Raw genomic sequence first — 19147 nt, forward strand, 5'->3', positions numbered from 1 at the left:
CAAGCTAAGACCCAAGTGCCTGAAGCTAGAAATCAGAGAGACTAACAGTTCTCTACTTGAAGTGAGATTATTATTGGAAACTATTGACTTCAAATTCACTATGTTCTAGAACTTCCCAGGCTGGTTTCTGTTCTATAAAAATTGCACTTGGGCCTCTCTCTTGCATTCCTGTAAATTGCCCCCCTGCCAGGATAGGATGGAATGAAAGTAAGAAAACATTCACATCATTCTTTAGCCCAGAAGATAATTATATGTGAGGACAAAAAGAGAGTAAATGGGCTGAGGAGCCCCTGGTGTAGAAGGTACATCATTCCTTATTCAAGGGAACCACTAAGTCAAAGGAGTGGGGCAGAGAAGAGGAAGAGGACTTAGGGACCTGCCTGAGGGTTGAGAAAGAGAAATAAGAAAAGCTCGCCAGTCTATGTCCAATGCAGGATACAGGATGCTTGGGGCTGGTGCATGGGGATGACCCAGAGAGATGTTATGGGGAGGGAGGTGGGAGGGGGGTTCATGTTTGGGAACGCATGTACACCCGTGGTGGATTCATGCCAATGTATGGCAAAACCAATACAGTATTGTAAAGTAAAATAAAGTAAAAATAAAAATTAAAAAAAAAGGAGTCCATCAGGTTATATAATAGAAAGATGCAAACAAGAAAGAAAATGGACCAGCTGACTTCACAGATCCAGGCAAGCAATATTCCACATTCATACCCTTGGTCCTGGCAAACCAGGAATTCCCTTTTCTCCTTTTTCTCCAGCAATTCCAAATCCCTAAAGGAAAAAAGAAACCACAAGTTATAACACTGATTTCCTCATAGGTCTCCTGGCTCCATCTAAAGTGAAAGTGTTAGTCACTCAGTCATGTCCGACTCTTTGTGACCCCATGGACTGTAGCTCACCAGGCTTCTCTGTCCATGGAATTCTCCAGGCCTAGAATACTGGAGTGGGTTGCCATTTCCTCCTCCAGGGGATCTTCCCGACCCAGGGACTGAACCCAGGTCTCCTGCATTGACAGGTGGAGTCCTTACCACTGAGCCACCTGGGAAGCTCATTTCTATCTAGGCATGGTCTAGAACCTTGCCGGCCTTAGGAACATTCCCAGAGGGACTGCAAGATGGTCCCCAACCTCTCCTGCCCTGCTCACAGGAGGTAAGGGCATGCAGCCATGGACATGACTTGAGGATCTTCTAAGGACAAGCAGAAATCCCAAAAGCAGAGTGAATGAAAGCACTTCCTCCCCTCTGGGTCCAGGGCAAGCATATTAGAAGAATTCACTGCTAAAGTGGATAAAGTATTTCACGACAAACGTAACTGAGTTACTTGTTGTCAGTGGTTAGAACTGGACTTTCTGGAGCATAGATTTTGGAAAATAACATTTAGGCCTATTAAGAGAGTAAAGAAGGCAGAGAAATCTTCTCACAAGGAAGCTTGTGAAAGACACTAAATGTTATGGCACACGTCCTGCTGTCCTCTTGATGTGATCTGGCTCAGCTGGTTATAAAAAGCACTGCTCCAAAACCATTTGTAGAATAGTTTTTTCCTTCTTCTTTCATACTCACAGCATTCCCATGGGTACAGTTGCTTGGCTCCCTTAGCTTTCTAGGCCCAAGTTTTTTTTGTTTTTGTTTTTGTTTTTAATGTGAGTTGTTTTTCTTGTCGTTGTGGTTGTTGAGGTGAGGAGTGTACGTCTGTTAAGGACCCAATTCAAAGCAGGCTTTGGTTCCAACTTATCTTTTCTTTTTTCTACATCTACAGTTAGGAGTCAAATAGCTCAGCCCTCACGCTGAATAGAATTTCTGTTTGAATGGTTCGTGGGTCAAACTGAAAGTAAACTTCTTTGAAATCTTAGTTCTGCAGCTCAAATTGGACACCAAGGCATGATGCCCCCTGGTGGCATGTGTCTATTGGCGTCTGAAGTCAAACACTTCTTGGAGCCTTCCCTCTGGCCTATGGAAGGAAGCTATGGCAGCCTGGAATTTTCCAGGCAAGAGTACTGGAGTGAGTTGCCATTTCCTTCTCCAAGGGATCTTCCCGATCCGGGGATAGAACCCAGGTGTCCCACATTGCAGGCAGATGCCTTACCCTCTGCACCACCAGGGAAGCCCATGGCAGCCCAAGCTGCCCCCAAACTCTTCAAGCACTAAAATGGGTTCTAGATGAAAGTCTATGAGCAAAAGGTCTATATCACATTCACTTCTGTCTCCTCCAAGGCATGTTACGGTAGGCTGAACACACACAAGGTGGTCCAATACATATTTGTTGAATTAAATCGAACAGTGACCCAGGGAACAAAAGTGTTCCAAAGGGTGAGGGGAAGAATGTCTAAGAACCATCTCACAGCCCCTACCTATCTTGTCCACAGTTGTAAAGACAAAGGGGCCTTGTCCTTCTTCAGAAATCAAATGGAGCCTCTGGACTCTTGCTTTCTCAGAGAGAGGGTCTGAGAGCTTGAGCTACAATGTGAACAAAAATAAATGCACACAATGCTTAAAAAGGAAAAAAAATTATAAAGCAATTTGTGTGTGTGGGTTAAAGCCAATAAAACATAGATGACTTGGCAAGATACTGGGCTGTAGACTCAGCTTGTCTCCCAGCACATGGAGGCCCCATACAAGGCCCTGCTGAACAAGCTGTTCTAGCAAGATGTTCCGGGCCCCAGCCCTGTCCCAGTCAATGCTTGTCATGACCTGACTTGCACCTATTGCTCTCACGCCCCTTCTCAGCCATGGCCAAGAACGCCTCATTAGAGAACTAGCTTAGCTGTTTACAGGTCTGCTCTCTAGGGGTCTTGGTCTCCTGGTATTTTTGGTTCAAGGATATTAGTGGCTCTGTAAAAACTCAACTTCACTCACATGGCCAGGAGTTGAGGGGGTTCGGCAGGATGAGGAGCGTGGTGTGAGAAAAAGGCGAGCTGCAAACACTAGGCTGCAACCAGGGGTGTCAGGCCCCACTGTGGAGAGAAAGACACTTTGGCCCTGGGTCCTCAGAGACCTGCTGGCCCAAAAGGCAGGCTGCCAGGGTGGTCACCCTCTGCCCAGGCTCCTCTCACCGCCCCCATAAGGGCCATGGAGAAGGGCAAGGCCCATCTGCACAACCAGGGCAGGAAGGCAGGAGGGAGGCTGAAGTCTGAAAAGAGGGGCTAAGGCCACAGGGGAAGGGCAGGGGGTGATCATATTTGGGGGTCATTTTGGGGAGGCTAAACCACAGGAATCAGTTCAGCTTGGCACTGCAAGGGGACTTGAGATGGGAAACTTGAGAGGTTAGACCAGTCAGTCTTCCTCAGTTCTGATCCTGTCACACTGCTGCTACTGGCCCCTCCGGGCACCAGAGCTTGGGGCCCAGCTTAGGTCTGTCAAGTTGGGGCTGTGCCTCTGAAAGCCCTACCTGAGATGTGTGGAAAGCCTGGGGCTCCGCTGAAGGAGAACTCCCACCTGCCCAGTCACTGCCTCAGCTCCACCCAACAGTCACCTCAGGATTCACCATTTTGTTTTCTTCTCTCTCTCCCCCATCTGCCATGTTGCCTTACCCTTTGTTTGCTGGCACCTTGGAGGGCACAGAGGTAAATGACCAAGAGTCTCCACAGGAGCACCTGCGGCCTACGTGTGAGTGTGTTGCTGTGACAATGTGGTGAAATGTGTGAAGCTGGGGCTGAGCCACGAAAGCAGAGATGCTGGGTGACTGCAGAAGGGGCAAGGGAAAGAAGGGGAGGCCTAAACCAGTCAGGTTGGCCACTTGTCAGCTCCTGCAAAGATCTGGGCTAGAATGGAAAGAAAACAAACGGTTGAAGGGAACATTTCGGATTCTCTAGAGATTTCTACCCTCAGTGCTGTCTTGCTTCTCAGTGAGTGTGGATGAATGAAAGCTGATGTGAGGGTTCTGGCTTTGAGAAGTGTCTTCCTTTTGAAAAGTTCAGAGTATCTGAAACACGTTCCCACCTTTCTTCTTATGACTTTTCTGACAGAAGGCAAGAAGGTACCTATGAATGTTCCTACTAAGCAGATAGAGATATTAGGAGCAAAGGAGTTATAGGATTTGGCCAGGGTTGCACATGGAATCCATGCCAAAGTGGGCTGAGAACTCTGGTTTCTTGATTCCCACTCTCTGAAAATACACTGTACCATATAAAGAAAGGTATTTTTCCAGCTTGGATGTCTTTACAGTCAGCTGGGGTTTCTATTTGTCAGATCACACTGTGAAGCCCTGGAAGTGCTGAGCTTGAAAAGGCATTGCGACTTATCACTGTTCGGTACTGTCAGTCTGTCTTTCTTTTACAGGGTAAAAGGGAATGGAGTGAAATTGCAGGAGGGGAATTCCTCTGAGGTAGAACAGGGAAGGGGATGGGAAGGAGGGAGCCAGTCAACGGCAGAGCAGCAGAGATCACACAATCCACCACCTCCATGACAAGAACCAACTGAACTGTAGGGGGCAGTGTGGTATGAGGAAAAAGCCTGGAACTGGCTAGTGTTCAAGAGAACCGCATTTCAGTCTCAGTTCTGCTAATAATTTGCTGTATAACTCTGGACAAGACTCTTTACCTCTTCAGGCCACAGTTTCCTCATCAGTAAAGGGATATAAGCTCAGCCCATCTTGCTTACATTACAGAAATGATGTGTGACTAGAATTTATGTGAAATGCTCACAAACAAAGGTACAGACTTGATCCTCCAACCCACTTGCAAAGTACTTTATATCTGTGTGGTCCAATAAAAAGATAATGTGAGCTACTATGTTATTTTCAGTTATTTAGTAGTTTCATTTAAAAGTAAAACAAATAGGTGACATTAATTTAACAATGTTTTATTTAATCAAATATGTCATAAATATTAGGGCTTCCCTGGTGGCTCCAAGGTTAAAGCGTCTGTGAGAGACCCGGGTTTGATCCCTGGGTCGGGAAGATCCCCTGGAGAAGGAAATGGTAACCCACTCCAGTATTCTTGCCTGGAGAATATGGGCTTCCCAGGTGGCGCTAGTGGTAAAGAAACCAGCTGCCAATGCAGGAGATGTAAGAGATGCAGGTTCCATCCCTGGGTTGAGAAGATCCCCTGGAGGAGGGCACAGCAACCCACTCCAGTATTCTTGCCTGGAGAATCCCACAGACAGAGGAGCCAGGTGGGCTATGGTCCACAGGGTCGCAAAGAGTCGGACACGACTGAAGCGACTTAGCACAGCATAGCACAGCACATCATAAATATTGTTGTTTCAACACTGAAGTAAAAATTGCTTAAAAAATGAGATATTCTCTATTATTTTCTTCACACCTAGCTTTGGAAATCTGTTGTGTGTTTTATACTTACAGCACAACTCGTTTCAGACCAGCCACGTTTCAAGGGACTGGTAAGTGTTTGTGGCTGGTGGTTATTATGTTGGACAGCACAGCTTTATACTTTGCAAAGAAACCTGACGTACATCATGAGTTGATCTCAAAACAGGAGAGATGACCATTGCCATGTGACATATATACAGAAAGGTTCAGAGACTTAAAGTCCCAGACCTGGGGTTGGGGCTGAAGTCTAGGTATCATGTCTCCAACATCAGGATTCTTTCCCTTTCTGAATCATTAGATTCTGAGTTGATTAAAATCAAAGCCATTGAACAGATGGTTCTCTGTGCTGCTGTGTCTCTATGGAGTAGTAGCCATCATCGTGAAAGCCACCTGTGCCACTGGCTCTACTGGCTGGGTTTTCTCGCCACCAGGAGAGACCCAAAGTGTTTCAAAGAACTGCAGGGAAGCACTGGAGTCCTCTGCTCTCACTTTTCCAGCCAGCTGGGACAGGCCTAGTCATCTTTGATTTATCCATTTCCCTCCCAACCCTGACACCCAATCCATGGAAATTTCATCAGCTCCTTCAGAACTCAACTTGTGGTTTAATAGATGTATCAAGCAAATGTAGTGTGTTGGCCTTGTTTCAATTGTGATTCCGAACAAGGTAATTATTAAAAAATATATTTATGAGACAATCATTACTAATAATTATTTAAGTCATTACTGAGAATTAATTAGTGATGATGAAATCATCATGATGTCTTTAAAAAATCCTTATCTCTTAGAAATACTGAGGTGTTTGCATTGAAGTGCTATGTCTGTTACCGGCTTCAGATTGGCCGTGAGTTGCTAATTATTGAAGCCAGGTGATGGGGACACGGGCGGATCATTATGCCACTCTCTTCACTTTGTATATGTTTGAAATGTTCCAGAACAAGAAATTTCAACTTTTTACATTTTGAATTCATGTACTTCTCTCCATTTTCATTTTTATCATCCTAGGCCAAGACACCACCATTTCTCACCTGTACTGTCACAGTAGCCTCTGTTTGCTGACCCCCACTCCTTGCCCCCATCTTCCATTACCCCCCCCCCCCACCTCCCACTACTACAAAGACAGATCTTCTTAAAAATACAAGTCAGAGCCTTCCACTGGCTTCTCATTACATTTAACATAAAAGCCACATTTGACCTACAAAAGTCTCCATGATCTGGCTCCTGCCTCTTTTTCTGGTTATTAGCCTCGCTCACTCTTCTCCACCCACCTTGAAGAAGTCTTCCTGTTCCTCTCAGGGTCTTGGCACTGTGGTTCTCTTGGCCAGAAACACTCTTCCCAAACTTTCACATGACTTGCTCCCTTATAATAAGCACCTCCTCAGACAGGCCCTTCTTGACCACTCTGTCCAAAGTTACCAATTCCATTCCCCATCCACACTTTGACCCCTCTTTATCATCTATGTATCACTTACCATGATAGGAACTTGTTCTCCATTCATTTGTTTACTTGTTAATTCTCTCTTCTCCCTTACCCCTCTGCCCTTTGAATGTACTTTCCTCAAGGTCAGGGACTGGTACCTATCTGATTGTTATTTATTGTTGCAGCTTCAGAGTCCAGCAGAAGGCTGGCATATAGGGGTCCTCAAAAAGTATTTGTTGTGTAAAAAAATCTAAGATACAAGGGCATTTAGGAAAGTAAAAATAGGATTACTAACATTACCATTTACTGAACAATTGATAAGTGCCAGGCATTTATTAAGTCCTTTTCATGCATATTATCTCATTTAATCCTCATAACCACCCCATTATTGTCCCCCTTTTTTGGTAGGTTAGGAAACTGAGGCTTAGAAAAGTTAAGAAACTTGTCCAAGGTCACATAGCTAGAAACTGGTGAAATCAGAAGTCAAGCCTATAGGTCTGTTTCAACTCTAGAGCTTGAGATAATATCCTCTAAGCTATATAGTCACATGAAGAACCTAATGTCCCCATGGATTTGAAAAACAAGAACATGTCCTTAAACGCCTTCTAACAATGAAAATGGTTAAAGTCTCTACAATAACCATAGGAGGAAAGTATTTCTGTTTGCTTTTTATTAGTATAGCTGTTGTCCAATCAGATCCTCAAATACATGTTGACCAAATAGGGAGACTTACCGGCAGACCAGGTGGACCACTTACTCCTGGGAAGCCCTGAGGCCCTGGTTCACCCTGGAAAATCAACCAAAGCTCAGTGAGTAGCAGCAGGCAGCAGTGAACATAAAGGAGATGGCTCCTTGAGTTACTTGGGCCGGGCAGTGGGCAACCATAGGGTATCATGTTTGGGATTCTAGATGCTGATGCAGATTGCCCAGGCTCCACAAGTGGTAACTATGCCAGGATGTCTAAATGTAGGGAGCCTTTTGTAGCGTGGAAAGGACCAAAGTCCATGGCAGGGGAAAAAAAAAAAAACTATCCAAAACAGAATCTCAAATGCCCAGGTTAATTGGGAGGCAGAAAAGATGATCATCTGTTTTCTTTCCAGTGGAAGAAGCTGTTAACTACGATTTCCTCTAGCAAATTGCGGGCTGCAAAGACATCAATGGTTTTGGGAAAAGAGTAATGATTACAGTTTGGAAAGTGCTGCATAATACTCTATTCTGTCTTTCCTTGATATGTTTATTTACCAATTAGTACCCAGAAGGGGCTCCTTAAGGTTTGGGAATAGTTAGGAAGGCAGGGAATTTTTCATATGCTCCCAAACTGTTCCCAAAACAATGATTACTTCATGTCAACCTGGAGAATGCCTAGAGCTGTTGCTTCCACAAAGAAATGGGACTAAACACCTCCCTTGACCACAGATACAGGATCGATCACAAAACTAAAGGGATCTCCAGGAAGGAATGGAATGCAGGTTACTAAAAGATATCTGCACAGATTAACAGGAAATAGCCATTCAAATACAACCAGGTCTACACGCATACCAAAATACAGGTTATAAAATATCTCACTTAAACAGGTTCAGCCTTGGTAGTTTAGATCAGGTGAAGCAGGGCACGTACTGCCACTTGGTGACAGTATAGCCTGCTTGCAGGGTCAAGTTCTGAGGGCAAATAGCTTCTTTAAGAGGATAACTCAAGAGCAACCATTATACCCTATTGTTCTGTTACAGCACTTCGGGGACAACATAAGTATTGAGAGGGTTGGTAGTTCAGAGGAAAAAAAACTCAACTATTTAATGTTTGTTTTAAGTTATTCAGCATCTTGAAAACTGAATCTACATAACTGAAACACAGAGAATAGCACCTGAATGATTATTCAGAAACCCAGGCACGCTCATAACCATATAGCAGAAAACAGACTCTATAAAACTTTCACAAGGGACAGAACAAAGAAGGATTTATTTTCCCTTCCAAACAAAAATCCATTACCCAGAACCTTCTATCTTAGTATAGTCTGGTTATTAGAGTTGAACTCTAGTATTAATAGGGGAAGACTTATTAACTTGTTCTTAAATGTTCACTACCTTGGATCCTTTCTTCCCTTTGGGAAATCCCATGAATTCCAGTTCTCCAGTAGATGGTGGGGGTCCTGCAGGACCAGGCAGGCCAACATCTCCCTGTAAGATCAAACGAAACATTAAGCAAAGCAGACACCACACAGGCCATTTCTCCAGAAGATAGGTTTGTCCTCCAGTTATAATTCACAAATAAACTGTCCATGACTTTAGACTCTTCACCTCACCCTTGCAGCAATGAGGAACCGAAACTATCAGTCCCAAGAGGTGAAAAGAATTATAAGCCTGACCAAATGCTTTCTGTACCAGCACTGCAGAGGGAGGAAGCAAGATGGATGAAAGGAAACAGCAGGTTCACCGTCTCCATGGTCATGCATGAAAGGGTGTTTAGAAGAAAGCCAAAAAAGGGTTTGAGCAAGGTGAATGGCAACCTCTTGGCAACAGTGATCAGACTCTAATTGGTCCAATCTTTGCCAAGGGCACAAGCAGAGGCAGTAAAGCCTGTGTTGGAGCACTGAAGACTGGATTTGCCCCTTGAAACAGTGCAGTCTACAAGAGGCAGCCACCAAGGAAGGGGAGGGCAAGCTCCCAGCCTCCCTCGAAGCTCCTAAATGACTTTACAGTTTCTACAGAGGGAACTATTAGTAGGAGAATGAGGGAAGGAAAATAAAAGGGAATGATGAGAGAGGGTTAAGAAGGAGAGCGGAGGGAGATGGAGGGAGAGAAGGAAGAGAAGGAGGAAGGATGGAGAGAAGAGAAGCAGAGAAAAGGAAAGAGAAAATGACACAATATAATACAAATCAGTAGGGAAATACCCAGGTGGAAGGAAGATAAAATATATTTCAAAAGAGTACGTTCATCAGACATGTACACTTCACAGTAGGAAGCAGAAGACTGCAATATTTGGAAGGAAAAAGACCACAAGAGCCTATGTGTGCACATGCAACCCTCAAGGAAACCCACCAGAGGACTCATGAGGGATGGGAAATGCTCCCTTTCCAAGGCAAAGATCCAAAGCCCCGAACACAAGCAGGCACACATGTGCAACTAGAGACATTTCTTGAAGCACATGGAAAACAGTGTATGTTCCAAAATCTATTTACCTTGACTCCTTTCTCTCCTTGGAAACCTAACCCCATATTCCCCTGGGGCACAGGGATGCAGGGAAGAAAAACAAAATCAATTACTAAATAAGCTCCAGGAACTTAAATTGGAATGCAGTTTTTTTTTTTTTTTAACCAGAGTATGTTTAACCAGACAAGAAATATCTCTGGGGAAACTAGCGTACTTAGTGGTAGGAAGTTAAATGCCCCAAGACAAAGTATACTTACATCAGGACCAGGGAAACCAGGGGGGCCAGGAGGACCCTGGATTAAAAGAGAAAAGAAGGAGTTAGCTCTTGTTAGTTTCAGCCCCAAAGAACCTAGTCACGTTGACAGTCATTGAGGGTAAGTCCCCTACCAGTGTGGTGTGGCCCTGTTTGGTGTAGCAGATTCTAGCTCCTTCTCCCCAGAGTTCCTTTTTTTAATCTCCTTTGAAATTTCCCCAATTGACCTGATAACCACAGTCATACTAAGGTAATGACTTCATGTGTCATTCTTCCCATTAGGCCTGACAGTTTTAAATGATGACTTTTGGTGAAAGTAAATCAAACTAATCAGGGGTGGGTTTTCACATACTGGAAAGAGGCTTTCTGGGTACCACAGAGGTAACTGGCTATATTCTTTCTAGAACCAGTGATGGCAAATAGGTATGTGGGAAGAGCTCTCCAAGATGAAGTGTTGAGAAAGATTTTAAAGTTGCTTCTGTGCTCAGGGTGGGTGCTGGTGCTGGTGGTATGATTAATTAGCAATGTCTATCATGGATGAGGGGAATGGAAGGTCACAATAGATGTGCTGGGTATTAGCCATCCTTGGGCTATACTTTAGGTTGAGCTAGACTAGGAGGCTTTGGAGGCCCAGAGTAGATGGTCAGAGATTCTGATTAATAAAGGTTACAAATAGCTCCTTATAAGAACATACTTCACTTAAACCTCCAAGAATGGAAACTGCCTTTCTCCACTAGGAAGGCCTGCATTTACATAGGCTTTTAATCCAGGGGAAAGCATTCATGCAAGTGCTGTGATCACATGGTAGATTTAGACCAGTCTTACTTGCAATCCTGGTGGTCCTACGGGTCCTACAGCTCCTGGGGATCCAGGTGTTCCTTGTGGGCCCTAGAGAGGAAAGTTTTTTACTAAAGTCAAAGAAGTAAGACAGTTTCTCAGGAAAAATATACTCATAAGAATCACACAAGAATGTTCATAGCAGCTTTATTCAGAATACTTAAAAAGGGGAAATGTCAGATGAATGGATAAAGAAGTTGTGGTATATTAATATCATGGAATATTACTCAGCCATAAAATTGAAATAATGCCATTTGCAGCAACATGGATGGACCTAGAGATTATCACACTAAGTGAAGTAAGTCAGACAGAGGAAGACAGATACTATATGATATCACTTATACGTGGAAGCGAAAACACAACACAAATCAACACATCTATGAAACAAAACTGACTTACAGATATAGAGAACAAACCTGTGGTTGCCAGGGAGGAGGGGGTGGCGAGGGATGGACTGGGAGTTTGGGATTAGGAGATGCAGAGTGTTATATACAGGATGGATAAACAACAAGGTCCTACTGTATAGCATTGGGAACTATATTCAACATCCTGTGACAAACCATAACGGAAAAGAAATATGAAAAATAATGTGCATATATATATATATGTGAGTCACTTTGCTATACAGAAGAAATTAATACAACATTATAAATCAACTATGCTTCAATAAAATTTTTTAAAAATTGGAAATGTCCCAGGTGTCCAGTGATAGAATAACTGCTGAAAAAAACCCAATACATCTATACAGTGGAATAAGTACTCAACAATAGAAAGTAACAAATTATTGATACATGAAACAAAGAGAATGAATCTCAAAAGTTCTGTTCTAAGTGAAAGAAGCCAGACCCCAAAGGCTACATATATATTATTCCCTTTGTATGAAGTTCTAGAATAGGAAAACCTTATCTATGATAGAAAAAAAATCAGAACAGTGATTGCCTTTGATGTGAATTGACTGGGAAGGAGCAGGAGAGAACGTTCTCTTTTTTTTCAAGATTTTTTTGACATGAATCATTTTTAAAGTCTTTATTGAATTTGTTCCAATATTGCTTCTGTTTTACGTTTTGGTTTTTTGGCCATGGGGTATGTGGGATCTTAGCTCCTTGACCAGGAATTAAACCCACACCCCGTGCATTGCAAGGTGGAATCTTAATCACTGGACCACCAGGCAAGTTCCCAGGTGAGAACTTTCAGAGGTGATGGGAATGGTCTACACCTTAGGAGGGGTTGAATTACACAGAAATGTTTATTTCTCAAAATGCAGCAAATGCACATTTAAGATTTATATATTTCATTATATGTAAATTTTACAGGAAAGGAAAAACTGTAAACAAATTTTGAAGTCTAGCTAATGATAGCCATGCTGTAGTATTTAATATTTAGGGGTAGGAGTATTATTGTCTGCAGTTAACTTTGAAATGCAGCAAGACTAAGATGGATTGATGGATGGAAGTGTGATAAGGCAGGTAAAGGACTAATGGTATAGCTAGTCACTGAAAACTTGGTTCAACTTTGCTCTCTATTTGAAAATTCTCATATTAAAGTTAAGAAAAGCCAAAAACTTACAAAAGAAAAAAGCTGTTATATCACTATCAAATAAAGTAGACTTCGAGACAAAGAATATTACTAGGGATAAAGAGGGGGCACTTTTTGACAGTAACATAGTTCAATTCATCAAGAAGATATAACAGTCTTAGATGTGCATACACATAGTAGCCGAGCTTCAAAACATGCAAAGCAAAGACTGACGGAAATGTAAGGGAAATAGGTAAGTTCACAATTCTAGATGGAGATTTGAACATCCCTCCTTCAGTAATTAATAGAACAACTGAACAAAAAAGTGAGGAAAAAGAAGATCCACACCACATTATTAACTACTTTGACCTAATGCATATTTTTTAGATCACTATACTCTCAACCAGCTCAATACATACTCTTTTCAAGTACATATGGAACATTCACCAAGATAGTTCCATAAGTGGGGCCTTAAAATAAACCTCAACAAATTTAAAAGCATGGAACTATCCAGAGGGTACCCTCTAACTGCAATAAAATCAGACTAGAAACCGATAACATAAAGATATCTGGAAAGTCACCAAATATTTGGAAATTAATCACCATGAATCCCCATGGGTCAAAAAAAAAAATCAGAAGGAAAACTAGAAAACATTTTGAACTGTATGATGACAATATTAAAAGTGAGAGAATGAAATCTGAAGAGAAAGATGGTATGGGGAAAGATGGTATGCTCCCCAGTTTTAATAAGTGATAAGTTTAATGATAAGTGACAAGGTGATTGTGTTTAGGTGAAGGATGGAGAGATTAAGTGAAATCAAAACTTAGGAGGGAGAGAGAGTAGGGATTCACAGGTTCTCCAGGAATATATGAGAGTAGAACATTGCTCTGACAGTAACTAATAACCTGTGGTCTCCTTACTGACCACAAATTTCTTATCCAGCCATGAACCCTCCCTGGCTAAAGCCAAGCGGTTTATTTATCATGTCTGGATATGCAGACAAACACTGTATCTTTGAGGGCAGGGAAATGCATCTCTAGGAGAAGTTATGGAGCAAATACACTGGATGTTCTTCCACAAATGTAGTTAACCCATGATCTTTGCCAATGCTATTCCACTTTAGGAGACCTCTGTGCTCTTGGTCCTCATTCATCTCTGTTTACAGGTGTGCCTGCACAGATCTTGCTTATTGCCCACCTTTTCTCACATACCCTCTCTTATTTAGGAAGCTTCCTCCCATTGCCAGCCAGCCGAAATATCACTCACATTTCTTAGAGGCTACCTTCTCTTAGTGATGTAGCCTCAGGTGGACAGCATCCCTTTCTTTGATGCTGTTGTGGAATTTTTACTCCACACTCCTACTAGTTTTTCACATCCTGGGGGTGGAAGGTGGCTCTGTGTGTGTGTGTGTGTGCAGAGACTGTGTCTGCATTGTCTCAGAGATCACTCATGGCCCTTTGCTGATGGTAGGAGCTCAATATCTGTTCTGGAATGGAAGAAGAAAGGAAGGAAGCCTGATACAGGAAAAGAGGAAGAGAGAAGGGGCCTTTTTAAAGCTACTTCAATGGCAAGTGGTGACAATGTGGAAAGTCAAGGTAAAACAAAGCTCTCATTACTACAACTCATGGCCTTTCATGGACTCACTATTATTGAATCCCTAAAAGGAATTTCTCTATGGAATACCTTTTAAAAGAAGAGTGTTTCACTTCTTTTGTTTTACCTGTAGCCGTGTGAACACACAGGAAACTTAGCAAGTGCTTGTGCAGTGAAAGGCAAGATTCTTTCCTGATACATCCCCGGGTGAGATGTAGGTCCCTGGCCGAGAGGTCTGAAAGCCTGCTGCCGTGTCACTGGAGGTGGCTAGTCCATCCCTTCAGTACATTCTTATTTTGAAAATGTCAATAGAGTGATCGGTTTTACTCCAACCCTCTGGATTTTCCTTGAAGGTTTATGAAGACCTTTGAACACCATGGAGAGGAATGAAAAGGGGCTATCAGTAACTATTAACCAGACAAACACTGAGAGCTCAACACATAGGAAACAACTTACAGTGATTCCATCCAGTCCGGGCAGCCCAGGCTCCCCCTGAGTAACAGACAAAAGCAGGACATTGAAGAGATGAAGAAATTAAGCTTGTGGTATTTTACACATAACTGACCTAAGATGCATGGGCATAAAAATGCATGGCTGAAGCTTGAGCCTCCTCTGTCAAGGTCTTGTGTTTTAAATAATGCATGCATCAGACATATTCAACCATTTCCTTTTTTTCTAAGAAAAATATAGACTCTAGAAGAAAAATATTATAACCTTGATTGAACAGGATTTCATTCTTTACTTGAATTAATTAATTTTCGACTTTGCTAGGAACTTATCCATTAGAGACTGCTTCTGTGGGCTGGTGATTTTCCTGCTCTTTTTGGAAGAAAGCAAAGCTACCTTGCCGTGCACCTTCATCCCCAGAGAATCTGTGCCCATATGTATACAATGCAAATCAGACATTTCAAGGGAGAATCAACAGAGTGTATAGTCTCTGATTACGTTTAAATTACTCTGCAGCATCTTAAGTCACCATACGAATCTGTAATATAACCATCCTGTGGAGATTACTGTGTTCCACCAGGTCCAGGGTCTCTTTGATTTTTGGCAAAACCACTTAATCAATGTTTGCTACAACAATGACCATATGTGGATACCTGCTAGTCTTACTCCACTTAGCTTACAGTAAAAAATCGGCCTTCTGCAACCTGGGAAGAGTACTGCCTGGGTTTTAGCTCTTTGGGAGGCTGGCTTATGCCTGTGAGCAAGTCACAGAGCCTCGGGTCACCTCAGTTTTCCCATCTGTAAAATGAGCCACATGAATTCGAGAATCGCGGGGTTCTCTCTGGACCGCAGCACAGTCCCTCTCCTATTCCCCCATCAAACAACTGTTCTGTTAGTAGAGCTTTTATTGCCACCTAGGCCACCCTGTTTTCCTCTTTTGGTGTCCTGAGCTCTTTGCAACAAAATGCAGGTACAGGCCATCCCTCTCCCAGTCAGGAGCTTCCCAAGATGGGCTGCCGTCTGGTTTTCAGAAGCTGCAGGTAGGGTCCAGGGTGCTGCATTATTAAATCAATGATTTTTATTATATTTTTTCTTCTTTTTTTTAATGTTTTCTGTTTAAAAGGCAGTATCTTTTGTACTGTGAATTTAAACTTCTGTTGGTGTGTACTGTGCGTGCTTCTGTGTGCTTCTTATGCTGAAAAGAAAGCTTTTCTTTATAAAAAATAAAAGTAAAGTCCTTTCCAAGTCTAACATGCCATTCCCACTATCATCAAAAACCCAAACCCTGTACATTCTTCATTTCCCAGCTATGTACACCTATCACTGCCTTTTAAAGAGCTGGAGATCTCCAGCTCTGTGCATGGGTAGAGGGCAGAAAGGTACCATCTCCAGCTAAGTGAGCTTGGGTACATCTTCCCCTCCCATGTTGGACACAATAGGTTCCTGTCTGCTTCCAGGGAAATGATGGGCTCCTATCTCACTCTGCAAGGGATTAGGGTCAATCCTCTGGCACCAGAATTTACTGAAGGCCCACAGGATACTAGGCAGCCTACACCGAGAATACAGCCACACGAATACAGAAGGTTCTTGTCGATTCTAGGAAGAGATGAAAGTTTCCAGCCAGCTACAGAGTTGATGGACAATTTTTGCCGACAGCCAGGGGCCCAGCAAGGGTGATGGGCTGGTATGCAGATAGAGAAAAGGGTGGAGCTATGATCCTGGACTGGTGGCCAAGCTAAGATGGGTAGAGACACACATGGTTTCAAACCAAGGTATGCAGACATCAAGGATTCTGGAGTAGAACAAAGGTATCTGCCTTCAGGAAGTATCTCGGCCTGTCAAGGAAAATGACACCCATGCACACTGTTTGTTTGCTGATTCGTCCCCTGTTTTTGGTCTTGCTCTGACAAAGCAAATCTCTTTGACAATATGGTTGCAAACATTTCTGTCAATGTTTCCACCACAAAAAGTTCCAGATCGTTTTTAAATCCAGCTTGGTCTGTTCCTTAAATCGAGATGCAGATGCTAGTTCCAGAAATGTTTTCATTGGATGTGGTGCTTCATTCTGGGGAACTCAGCTTATAGCCTACTCAGCTGTCTGCCTTAAAGGCTCTTACCTTCATTCCTTTGAAACTACCTTGGGCAAGGGCAGGTTCACCTTTAGAGCCTTTCTGACCAGGAAGCCCCTGCATAAAATAAGAAAAATTTGTGAAGTTATGTGCACGCACGCGTGCACGCGCGCATGCACGTGCACACACACACGGTATTGTTAATAGTATGATGTGATTAGATGGAAAAGCAAAAGCCTGAAACCATGTGGCTTATTCTATAGCAGTGATAGGCATACAAAGTACAGCCCCTGAACAGGTGCTATGTCTCAAAGCTACGTGCCTGTTCCCCAGCCTCCAAGTCAGATGTTTGTTAAGGAATTAGAACATAGATTTTGAATCTATTCAGAGAACCAATCTAAACATCCACATAAAATACACATGTCTCTTATAAGCCTATAGCTCACCTGCTCCATATGTCACAGGTATGTCACTGATGGGAACTTTGTCGAGGACAGAGGTTAGTGGACTTTTGCCATAGAGAGCCAGAGAGTAAATAATACATGCTTTGGGGGTCATATTTGAGCTCTGTCCTGTATTCTGTTTTTCTTCACAATCTTTTAAAAAGTGGAAAAACAAGCCACAGGACAAAGGTTATGTGGGCCAGTTTACAGATCCCTGCTCTAAGAGATAATTACATAACCATCTCCATCTTGTGCTTTTACTATACAACTTCAGCTTTGACATCTAAGTGGCAGGTGTGTCTCACTGTCAACATGGAAAACTGTTCAGAGTATGTCCAACCTGTCTAATCAGCCAGAGTTTTTAATGTCTCAGTGGCAGACGCCAGCTAATATCTGCCAGATGTTGACCTCCTGGGGAAAATCAATGTCCCGTTAGCTAAATGGAAGTTGGGATTAGTGTTGGGGGTAGGCCTAAGCTTTGGGGACAGAAACATTGATTGAATGATGGATTCCCGAGTTCAAGGTCCATAGGTATAATAAAAGTGTCATGTGGTTCCCAAAGCACAAACCCGTTTCTTTCCTAACACTTCCTATTTTCCCTTATGCTTGTGGCCTCTACTTTCATCAAAGAAACTTCAAAGGCTACCTATTCAGTGTCCAGTAGGGTTAGTAAGGTTCAGCTTAGTAAAAATCCACAACCAAGTTCCTATTTAGGCTTAAAGGAAGGTGTAGAGACAGGATTGGGTTTTACCCCGGTCCTTTGGCTGTCAGGGGCTGTTTATTACTTTAAGATTTCTTTTCTCCCTCTTGGGGGCTGCGATTCCTTACTTTTCCAGATTTCCATTGTTTTAACACAGATGTGATTTGTTCTCTTGCCCTGTTACCATGGCAGTGTTTGGAGGCCTTTGTGACTCAAATAGCTCATACTATGTCGGTAATACATCTTTCTCCCCGACTCTCTGCTATACATTGCTTTGGTCCTTAGTTGTGAAAGTCCCTTATGCCAATTTGGGGCTTGTGCTTTGTCTGTCCTACCTTCTTACATGTACATTCACATCCACAACTTGCTCCCTAAAAGCAATGCTCTTCCAGTAAAATACCAAGTCATTCATGTAGCTATGGAATTGGTCTAATAGATAGTACAATTTTAATTTAAACATATTATATCAGTACTGTTATTTACTTAGATTATTTCAAATGAGGTTGACAATGGGTTTGAAATATATTATTTTTCTCTTTCCAGCCACTCACAAAAGCAGCCTTGTAAGGGCGTGGCATCTGTTAGAGATCTTTTAGATCCAAATATTTGAGCTCTATCTGGACGAATGGAATGAAGCAAAAGTGATGACACCGATGTCCAATAAATGTCTTATCAATTCCAGAACCAAGAGTTATGATGTGGGGAAAGGATGGCAAGGGGAAAGCTATGTCAGTGTAGAGTAGTATTTCTCAATTATTTCTGACTATTGACACTTTGGTACAGATGATAACTTGATGTTATGGTTGGGGGCTGTCCTGTACCAGTAGCATGCTCCCAATTGTGAGGACCAAAAGGGTCAATGAAAGTGAGTGTGAAAGTCTCTCAGTTGTGTCTGACTCTTTTGACCCCAAGGACTATACACTCCATGGAATTCTCCAGGCCAGAATACTGGAGTGGGTTCCAGTATGTTCCCTTCTCCAGGGGATCTTCTCAACCCAGGGTTTGAACCCAGGTCTCCCACATTGCAGGTGGATTCCTTATCAGTTGTGTCACCAGGGAAGCCCAAAAGTGTCAATATTACATATGTATATGTAGTTACATTATGGGATATGAAAGTCGCTCCGTCGTGTCCAACATTTTGCAACCCCATGGACAGTACAGTCCATGGAATACACAGTCCATGGACTGTATAGGCCATGGAGTTCTCCAGGCCAGAATACGGAGTGGGTAGCCATTCCCTTCTCTAGCAGATCTTCCCGACCCAGGAATCGAACTGGGGTCTCCTTCTTTACTAGCTGAGCCAGCAGGGAAGCCCAAAAATACTGGAGTGGGTAGCCTATCCCTTCTTTAGTGGATCTTCCTGACCCAGGAACCAAACTGGGGTCTCCTGCATTGCAGGCAGATTCTTTACTAGCTGAGCCACCAAGAAAGTCCAAAAGTGTCAATAATAACTGTCAAATGT

The 19147-nt window shown here is 42.9% G+C and overlaps 1 protein-coding gene across 1 annotated transcript in view; it reads right to left on the minus strand.

Annotated features, from left to right (window-relative positions):
- LOC108633195 (collagen alpha-6(IV) chain-like) overlaps positions 1–19147 on the minus strand; it is a gene marked incomplete at both ends in the record, with an annotated part of 48661 nt that overhangs the window by 17016 nt on the left and 12498 nt on the right. Inside the window, 8 exon segments of the mRNA XM_018044520.1 lie at positions 714–773; positions 7415–7468; positions 8763–8855; positions 9857–9898; positions 10085–10120; positions 10906–10968; positions 14483–14518; positions 16591–16659. Coding sequence (XP_017900009.1) covers positions 714–773; positions 7415–7468; positions 8763–8855; positions 9857–9898; positions 10085–10120; positions 10906–10968; positions 14483–14518; positions 16591–16659 — 453 coding nt within the window.

The sequence above is a fragment of the Capra hircus genome, unplaced genomic scaffold, assembly GCF_001704415.2.
Source record: "Capra hircus breed San Clemente unplaced genomic scaffold, ASM170441v1, whole genome shotgun sequence".
Lineage (NCBI taxonomy): Eukaryota > Metazoa > Chordata > Mammalia > Artiodactyla > Bovidae > Capra > Capra hircus.